At 34.8% G+C, this 10,463-nt stretch overlaps 1 protein-coding gene across 1 annotated transcript in view; it reads right to left on the reverse strand.

The window, feature by feature from the left end:
- The window catches only part of LOC113371423 (calbindin-32), a 318,213-nt gene extending 315,375 nt beyond the window's left edge, over positions 1 to 2,838 (reverse strand). Inside the window, exon 1 of the mRNA XM_026612052.1 lies at positions 2,695 to 2,838. Within this exon, the coding sequence (XP_026467837.1) occupies positions 2,695 to 2,836 (142 nt within the window). The 5' untranslated portion in view covers positions 2,837 to 2,838. The remainder of the gene's footprint in view (positions 1 to 2,694) is intronic.
- Positions 2,839 to 10,463: the final 7,625 nt, after the last annotated feature.

The following is a 10,463-nucleotide window of genomic DNA, read 5'->3' on the forward strand; positions in this document are numbered from 1 at the left end:
CTTCAGGGTGTCCTTTCTCACCATTGCCCTCGCTTCGCTGGCATTGAGGCTCCTTTTTGAGGTTATACAACCTGGCCCTTTCATTCGCCAAAAGGTCTATAGGCGGAGCTCCAGCTATAACAAGCACTGCGTCTTCGGAAACTGTGCGATAGGCACAAGCCACTCTAAGTGCTCCTCGCCGCTGCACTGCTGCCAGTTTCTTACGATACGTCTTCTGTTGTAATGTATGCGCCCAGATTTCCGCTCCGTAAAGCAGGACTGAGTGAACCACCTCCAGGAGAGCTCTCTCTCTTTTTGGCACGTGGGCCGATAGTATTGGCCATGATTCTCGATAGACTAGACACAGTCTTGCTAGCCCTTGTACACGTGCGTTCCAAGTGTTCACGGAATGTCAGCTTTGCATCTAACTGAACGCCCAAATAGCGGACTGACTTTGTAGACGTCAGTGTTAGCCCGTCGATGATTGTACTAAACGGTTCTGGGAACCATTTTTGGGTAGGGACTACCATCTCCGTTTTCTCTTGGCTAGCTTCAGATGGTGCTGGTCCAACCAGGCCGCGACGGCTTCGATGGTGGAATCGACCAGTACCTCGGCCTCTTCAACGCTGTCTGCCACAATAGTAGCTGCGACATCATCCGCAAACCTGTGAGATGCACCTGCGGGGGTAAGGGAATTTCGAACAGCTCGTCATAGTCAGCGTTCCACAGATCAGGTCCCATAACCGAACCCTGTGGTGCACCAGCTGTTATCTTGCGACTCACTGTTCCCTCAGTGGTTTCAACGATGAGTACTCGATCGTCCAGGTAGCTGTCCACCATTGTCAAGATGTCATCTTTCACCCGGAATCTCTTCTCCAGCGCCTCCAGTATATCCTTCCACGATGCGCTGTTGAAAGCATTCTTCACGTCCAACGTGAGAAGTATACAAACTTTCCTAGACTTTAGGCTGCCAGCCCACGATTTTGTTGCGGTTTCTACAACTACATGTTTATGCGTATATGTATGTGTATACGTGTATAGCTATAGTTACATAGATAGGTATGAGTATATGTATGCTACATACATGTACATGTACGTCGTTGTGAATATGCATGCACGTTGCGTATATGTATATACGTATATTTATATATGTATAGTCGTACATGTATTTGTATACATATATAGGTATATATTGTTGTATCTGTATATGTATATGTGTATTATATGTTTGCATGTGTGTGTATATGTATATATGCATGTATATATATATATATATATGTATATGTGTGTATATGTGTATGTATATATATGTATATATGCGTAGGTTTATATGAGTGTACTTAGATATTTTTGCCTATATTTTTTAATTATTTATTTAATTCTAATCTCTACTACCTTTCCTATTTTTTATATTTGGTCTGTTGTTAAGTGTTGCTATTTGTTAATTTTTCTCTTATTGTATAGTTACTTTACCAATCCACATATATTATAATTACCTAGATATACTAATTTGCATACTGTTTTTAGATCCACTGATGATGACATTAAATTGAATGTCGAAACGTTTGGAAATAAAGATTATTTTATAAATCTTTGGCTTTTCTTTGTTTGATGTATCGCCCTCAAGAACTCACTCATATATATATATATATATATATATATATATATATATAATATATATATATTAACTTTTATATAAAATATAACGTCGAGACTCTTCTATAACTTTCATTGCTAATGCATTTAATTCATATATTAATATTATTAAATTAATATAACAATATGAACTTTCCGCTCGGTAAGTTATAGTAGTCGGAAAAAAATCGAAAATGAAAATTTTTGCATATCTTTATGTTTCAGTATTTCTGAACATTTTGGCATACCTTAGAAAAAATGGATGTATGTGTGTGTACGTAGTGGGTAAGTATGTATGTGTGGAATCAATTTTTTGTCCACGAATTCGAGAACACGGATCATCCGTTTTGAATGATTCATAAAAGCATGTGGAAACGCGTTGATTATTTTTTAACAGAAGCATGTGTAGCCATTTCAAAAATACGTCAAATGTAACAAAAATACCAATTTTGAGAGAACGGAGCGTTCAATTTGAATGATGTAAAAAACATTCGATTGTGATTCGATCGTGCTGATTAGTTTTTGGCCACTGCAAATCCCGCTGTCTCAGAGATACGTGGTAAAAAGTGTCAAGAATGTCATTTTTTGAGAACGAAGCGTCAAACATTCGATATGTGTTCGATGGGGAGACGTACTGATTAGTTTTTCACAAAGATAAGTTTAGTCGTTTCAAAGATATGGGGTAAATAGTAACATTAATAGCAATTTTATGAGAGCGGAGCGTCTGATTTGAATGATTCAAAGAACATTCGATTCGAACTGATGGGGCACTGATTTGTTTTTGGCAAAGACAGGCCCAGCGCTTTCGAAGATACGAGGTAAAAAGAAACAAAAATGGCAATTTTATAAGAACAAATCGTTTGATTTGAATGATTCTAAAAATAGATTCCGATATCACTTGTATTGATATAATAAGCTGTTGTAAAGATCCGTTAAAAAAAATTAAAAAATGCTATTTGGCGGCCTTAATTGATTATTAGACATACACACATAAAATTACCAGACATTTTATAGAGTAGTAGTTTCAATTCAATTTAAAAAAAATCCTTGATGACTAATTAAATCATAATTTCTACTTACCGTCACAATCGTAATGACTCCAAACCTCCATGAACTGATTTGCTGATAATTTCCGTAGCTCTTTAGATTCCGGATCTCTGTATTGCCGCATGAAATTTGCCGCTTTTTCTATATTTAATTTAGTACTGATCTCAGAGCTCATCCTATATTATCTGCAATTTAGTATCAAACTATTAATGATCTTTGTCGACATAGAAATATTTTTAATTTTCCGTAGCGTAAATCATCGTAAACGCCCAAAAATCTAAAATATTGTTTTTTACAAATATTTACGTTTCAAACATTTTGGCATACCTCAAAAAATGGATGAATGTGTGTGTGAGTGTGTGTTTTGTGTGGACACAATTTTTTGTCCACGATTTTGGGCTCATGGATCAATCGATTTGAATAGTCTTAAAATAATGAATAGTTTTTGGAAAACGGCAGGTCCAACCGTTTCGTATATACGAAATAATGAGTGCAGAAAAGGACAATGCAGTTTTTGAGAAAACGGAGTATCCGAATTGAATGATTTATGAAACATGTTATTTGTAATTATGGCAATACATGATGATTAGTTTTTCAAAGATAGGTCGACGAAAGAAAGGTAGAAAATTTTGCTATATTTTTTATACTTCTGTAATATTCTTTTTGAAATTAAATATTTCTCACGCATGATGTTACTAGGATTTTGGTTTGAAATTTCATGTATATCTGATCCTTCTTTACTATTTTCATCTATTAGCATTTCCTTATCATAATTAAAATTTATCGTATTAATTGCCATTGAAATCATTTTAAAGATTACGAAACACTTTGTTGAAAAGTCGGGCGGACGCCAGCCTTCTTAACCATATTGGCCAGATTGCATTATAAAAATTCTGTATGCATAATGAATTTGCTTATCACTTATCGATATTAACGATTAGGAGGTCAAACGCAAACTGTGTAAGCTATGGTTTAAATTATTTTTATGGTCTGTAACCATGATTTTAAATTGTTTACTGTTATTTGAAATTTTTCTGTTCATGTAGGCGTTTGCACAAATTTTGGCTTGTTTTGCCTATGTAAATGAGTTGACAGTCTGTATATTTTATTTGATAAACTAAGTTTTAGAGGCGGACTGTTTTAAATTTTAATTTGACTTAAGTAAAAATTAAGTTAAGTGTTATATCACAATTACATACCAACAATAGATCACGATGTTGGAATAATTTTCTCTACAAAAGATATAATTCTTCCATGATTGATAGGCAAATAATACCGGTGTATGGTTCCAAGTCTAAATGGTTATTATGATAGGTCAGGTTGCTTTTTTTGTCATGAAGGTACTTGCGTTTGTTATTTATAACTGAGTTTATGTAAACTTATGAGTATATTTATATAAACAAAGGTATGAGTTATTTTATCCCGAAGGAGAAATTTGTGTTTTCATCATAAAATCTAAATCGCTTATTTTATGTTTCCTCGACGTTTCAAGCCATTCTGAATCGAATAAAACCAAATTTGGAAAAAGTATGTTTTTGTGTATGTGAACAGATTTTTCAACTTTCACATGGGACATACATGCTATTTCAGTTGCTCGAAATGTGTTGTTTGTGGTTCAATTTTTTTTTTTTTTTTGGATATAATTTACATCTGTCCAATGGACATTAGGTAAATTTTATGAATAACAAAATAACAAAAAAGTTGTCTGCAAAATAAACTATTGAATGCTTGAGAGAGTGCACAGTTGCAATCTCTCCTCAATTAAGAAAATATTATTATCTAGATTGACTTGGAATGCCAGTTAGGTCCAAAGGCGTTTTACTTTTTAATCTTTTGGTGTAGTTTGCTGAGATGAGTGCCTTGGCAAGCCCGTTGGGATGGTTTGCCAGTCGGTGACTGTGCTTGATGGCGTATCTTGCAATTTCTTCTTTTACCGTATGCTTTACTAGATCTAAGGCTAAAATTCATGTTTGACCTCCGATTCCAGGAGCGGATTTGAGTACACTCTTGGTTGGAAAAGTTTTCAAACTGTATTTCTTCAGTGGTTTGCTCCTCCTGGAAGTAGTTTAGCGGAAATGGTTGTAATACATTTTCGAAGATATCAGCACATAAATCGACCTTTTCTTGATGACTTTTTGCCCAGGAGTTATATTTTTTCTAATAGAATTACTGGGAGTATAGGTTGTTTGAAATGTTTAGTAGCTTTCCATATGGAGTAATTCGTATCCTTAATAGCGTCAGGTCTTTGATTCTTTTTTCAAGTACGTTGTTGTTGTATTCTTTCAGTATTTTTCTTTTACTTCTTCACAGGCGCTGTTCAATCTTGTTTTATCTTGAGGAGATCTTGATGTTTGCCATATTTTCGGAGTCTTCTTTTAATCGCAATATGTTGTTTGATGTACAGAGGATATTGAGTTCATTACTATTTGTAATTGAAGGAGTGCTATTTAGTGCCGAATGAGGTAGTAGTTTTCGGTGTGATGATTTACCGCGTTATTTATGTCGTTTTCAGACTTTAATAACATATTACAATTTGAGTTGATATCTAGCAGTTCTCTAAATTTGTTCCAGTCCGAATTTGTTGGTAAGGTAAGGTTTTATGATAATCGTGGTTGTTTACAAAAAATGGTTTATAAACAGGAGAGTGGTCAGAGCTCAATCTAGGCTATTTTGAGGTTACATGTTACTGATTGTTATTCCTTTGGTTATGTTGTTAGAACTTTTTTGAGCAAAAGTTTCTCAAATATTTTGGAGAGGGTTGATAGTAAACTTATTGGTCGGTATGACTTCAGAAGACAATGATCATTATCTGTTTTGGGAATTAAAATTACTTTAGCCATTTTCCACACCTTAGGAAACACTTTTAATCTTAGGAGAGAATTGAACAGAATTGTTATGTACCTCAGAGTTTTTGGTGGAAGCTGTTTCAGGATTTGGATTGATATAAGATCATGGCCAGGAGATTTACTAGATCTAAAGGCTAAAATTTCATGTTTGACCTCCGATGCCAGGGAGCGGATTTGAGTACACTCTTGGTTGGAAAAGTTTTCAAACTGTATTTCTTCAGTGGTTTGCTCCTCCTGGAAGTAGTTTAGCGGAAATGGTTGTAATACATTTTCGAAGATATCAGCACATAAATCGACCTTTTCTTGATGACTTTTTGCCCAGGAGTTATCATTTTTTCTAATAGGAATTACTGGGAGTATAGGTTGTTTGAAATGTTTAGTAGCTTTCCATATGGAGTAATTCGTATCCTTAATAGCCGTCAGGTCTTTGATTCTTTTTTCAAGTACGTTGTTGTTGTATTCTTTCAGTATTTTTCTTTTACTTCTTCACAGGCGCTGTTCAATCTTGTTTTATCTTGAGGAGATCTTGATGTTTGCCATATTTTTCGGAGTCTTCTTTTAATCGCAATATGTTGTTTGATGTACAGAGGATAATTGAGTTCATTACTAGTTGTAATTGAAGGAGTGCTATTTAGTGCCGAATGAGGTAGTGTTTCGGTGTGATGATTTACCGCGTTATTTATGTCGTTTTCAGACTTTAATAACATATTACAATTTGAGTTGATATCTAGCAGTTCTCTAAATTTGTTCCAGTCCGTGAATTTGTTGGTAAGGTAAGGTTTTATGATAATCGGTGGTTGTTTACAAAAAATGGTTAGTATAACAGGAGAGTGGTCAGAGCTCAAATCTAGGCTATTTTGAGGTTACATGTTACTGATTGTTATTCCTTTGGTTATGTAGAAGTCTAACAGATCCGGATATGTGTTTGGGTCGCTCGGCCAATAAGTTGGTTCACCGGTTGAGATCGGGATTAAATTGTTAGTGAGCATGGAGCTGTAGAGTTCACGTCCTCTAGGATTGGTAAATCTTGATCGCCAATATGGATGTTTCGCATTATAGTCACCTCCAACAATAAACTTAATTCCTAGAGCACTGAAAATAATGTCAGAGTATTGATTGAATATTTTATGTTTTGGGGGGCAGTAAATGGAAGAAATTGTGATTATATTTTGAGGAAAATGTTTGTGGCTTGTAAAAACTCATTGCAGTGTGGATCTGACAGAAAATGTTTGATTTTAGACGTTATTATGATGGCTGTTCCGTCATGTGATTTGTCGTCTGGATGTTTAGTACTATATTGTGGAATGTTGAGGTAGTTTTTGCTAGTAAAATGTGTTTCACTGATTAGCATTATGACAATATCGTTATGACTAAGAAATTGTTTTACTTCTTGGTGGTGCTGCGCAAGACCGTTGGCGTTCCATGTACATAGTTTGTAGTATAAGGCCATTATTTTCTTAAAGGTAAAAGGTTTGTCAAAGTGTTTTAGTTCTTGCATGTTTGTTTGTTGGTTACTTAAAGTAATTATTTGCTGTTGATTGTCTGACGACAGTCCTCCTTGGTTGTCCCTGTGGTTTCTGTTGCTGTTTATGCTTCTAGAAGTAGCATCTGAAAAGGAAACGTTTGGACGGACGAAAGGTTGAGAATTGTCACTAGGTTGGGCGGGTTGTCTTCGCCTCGGGGGAGGGAATCTGCGTCGTCTTTCTTTTTTATAAATGGTGCCCCCTCTATAGCTGGCTGGGTGATTACCAGAACAAAGAGCACATTTAACGCCGGCGTTGACTGGGTCCTTCCAGGGGCAATCTTTTGTTAGATGCTCTTTGGCATATTTTACGCAGCGTGCGATGCGTTAACAATATTTTTTTGTATGTCCAAGATTTTGACATCTTGTACACTGCGGAACTTCTTTTCTATGGCGCATAGCTTCTATAGTAACTTTTGTTCTGTAGAGGTGTTCGATGGAATAAAAATCTTTATTATTATTGCTTTACTCAAGTTCCACTACAAAAATATTAAGTGGAGCTTTTGTAACTCTGTGTTTCATTGTGTAGATGCATACGACCATATGACCGAGTGTAATAATTTCTTCTGTAAGTGTTTCGATGTCAGTGCTATGGTGCAAATTTTTCACCACTACTTTAAATGTTCGCTTACACTTTGCTTGATAGGAGTGTAATTGTGTGCCCTTTTCATGTAGCATCTTTAAAACTATATAGTAGACGTGAGCATCTTTGGTATTAATTTTGACTTGATCATTTCCTACTATTTTGTATGAGTACTGACCTTTTACGTGAGTCTCAAGTAAACCAAATCAAGGTTTAATGTCGCTTACGCCATGTACAAAGACAGGTGGTGTGTTTGTTGTTTGTTTGTCGGCATCTTTTTGAACTGTTGTGATTGCTGAAACATCAAAGTAGTTGCTAGTGAGAGTTGGGTTCAGCCAGTACTTCTTTAAAGTATGTTGTTCCATAGAGGTACTTGGATTTTCTGACTGTGAGCGTTTTTTATGTTAAACGGTTGTCCAGCCCTGGTTAAGGTCACTAGTAACAATTGATGATTTACTGTTGACATCGTTCATAGCGGTAACTTCCATAACATTGTGACTTGGTTCTAAATTACTATGTTCCATTGTTATATTTTGGCTATTTTCACTAGGAATATTTAGTTTAAGTTGTTTATTTTCATTTTTATTGATAGTACCAGATTTTAACATTTCTGGAATAATGTCAGTATTTTTTTATATTTTTTCGGCACTTTTGCTAATGCTAGGTTTGATTTTATGTTTAATTTTTAAGTTTCCTAATGACTTTTTTTCACTTATGATTTCGTTAACCGAATAACCTGCATTGTTTGTGTTATATAATGTTTGTATTGCGCTCGATACGCAAGCACCGATTTCGCCAGGTAGGGTCCATTAATCTCGGAATTATTTACCTGCCCGTGGGCAGCGTCACTCATGTCACTAACACTTTTAATTTCACTTAAATTAAACTCAATTGAGTTAATTTTTGATATATAGAAAATTAAATTCACTTGCGTGTACCCACAAGGGGCACATGGCGGTTTTAGATATCTACACTGCACAGGTATAATATGTTTATTATTATTTGACTACAGGTAGACTGGCTTGTTATAACGTTATACTGATAACACTCTGCGATGTGAACAGTTCAACTGTCGGTAATCGAATCGTGGTTCAAATATTAATTGCAGAATTTGGTTTCCAGAAATGCAATTATCTGCGAGATTGCTTGAAATACCGTACATTGGTTTAATTACCAATGTACCACTTCTATATATATATATATATATATATATATATATATATATATATATATATATATGTGTATTTAATTTGTTTAGGAAGCAGTTAAGAGAATTTTATGTAGCAATAGGTTATTAATTGATCTTTTAGATTATGCTCAGCAGCTACTTCATTATTTTATTGAAAGTTTTAAGGTTTTATATGGAGACCATAATGTAAGTCATAATACACATAACATATTACACTTAATTAATGACACCAGAAGTTTTGGTACACTTGATTCATTTACTGTCTTTAAATTTGAGAATTACATGCAGGTCTTGAAAAAATACATACGGAAGTCAGAGAAACCATTGCATCAAAGTTATAAAAGCTACTTTGAGGTATAAAAACATTTTATAGGAAAACATGTAAAGCATGTAGCCATGCCTAGGGCTTGTGAAAAGTCTATGCATTTCGAATGACTTTTGATAGCCTATTGTGGTAATCTTCAGTATAAGGTTGTATATTGTTTAGATGTTACCTTCAATATTAATAAAAATCATGTTCGGACAGAGGCGGAACTACAAGATGTCGAGCAGCTATTGACAGATGTGACAATAGCAGAAATATTGGGTAAATATGATGTTCCCCAATGGATAAAAGTGGACAAATCATTTACATATACTGCTACATATACATATACTAGTATATGTATATGTAGCAGTATATGTAATTGATGGCAACTGACAGGATGACAGCTGTCATGCACATGACAGATTTATTTGGAATTCTCTGAAAGTTGAAATATGTTCCACATATTTCTCAAATGTACAAACATATAATACGATGTCATTCCTATGACAGATTTATTTGCAATTCTCCGTAAGTTGAAATATATTCCACATACTTCCAATATGACAACTAACATTTTTAATAATATATTATATATATATTAAATCAGCAAATAAATCCACCTTTTCTTGATGACCTTTTGCCCAGGAGTTATCATTTTTTCTAATAGGAATTACTGGGAGTATAGGTTGTTTGAAATGTTTAGTAGCTTTCCATATGGAGTAATTCGTATCCTTAGTAGCCGCCAGGTCTTTGATTCTTCTTTCAAGTACGTTGTTGTTGTATTCTTTCAGTAATTTTTATACTTCTTTACAGGCGCTGTTCAATCTTGTTTTATCTTGAGGAGATCTTGATGTTTGCCATATTTTTCGGAGTCTTCTTTTAATCGCAATATGTTGTTTGATGTACAGAGGATAATTGAGTTCATTACTGGTTGTAATTGAAGGAGTGCTATTTAGTGCCGGATGAGGTAGTGTTTTGGTGAGATGATTTACCGCGTTATTTATCTCGTTTTCAGACTTTAATAACATATTACAATTTAAGTTGATATCGAGCAGTTTTCTAAATTTGTTCCAGTCCGTGAATTTGTTGATCAGGTAAGGTTTTATGGTAATCGGTGGTTGTTTACAAAAAATGATTAGTATAACAGGAGAGTGGTCAGAGCTCAAATCTAGGCTTTTTTGAGGTTACATGTTACTGATTGTTATTCCTTTGGTTATGTAGAAGCCTAACAGATCCGAATATCTGTTTGGGTCGCTCGGCCAATAAGTTGGTTCACCGGTTGAGATCGGAATTAAATTGTTAGTGAGCATGGAGCTGTAGAGTTCACGTCCTCTAGGATTGGTAAATCTTGATCG

The sequence above is a fragment of the Ctenocephalides felis genome, unplaced genomic scaffold (assembly GCF_003426905.1).
Source record: "Ctenocephalides felis isolate EL2017-DRISC unplaced genomic scaffold, ASM342690v1 CF-g0.4_SCAFFOLD_01492, whole genome shotgun sequence".
Taxonomy (NCBI): Eukaryota; Metazoa; Arthropoda; class Insecta; order Siphonaptera; family Pulicidae; genus Ctenocephalides; species Ctenocephalides felis.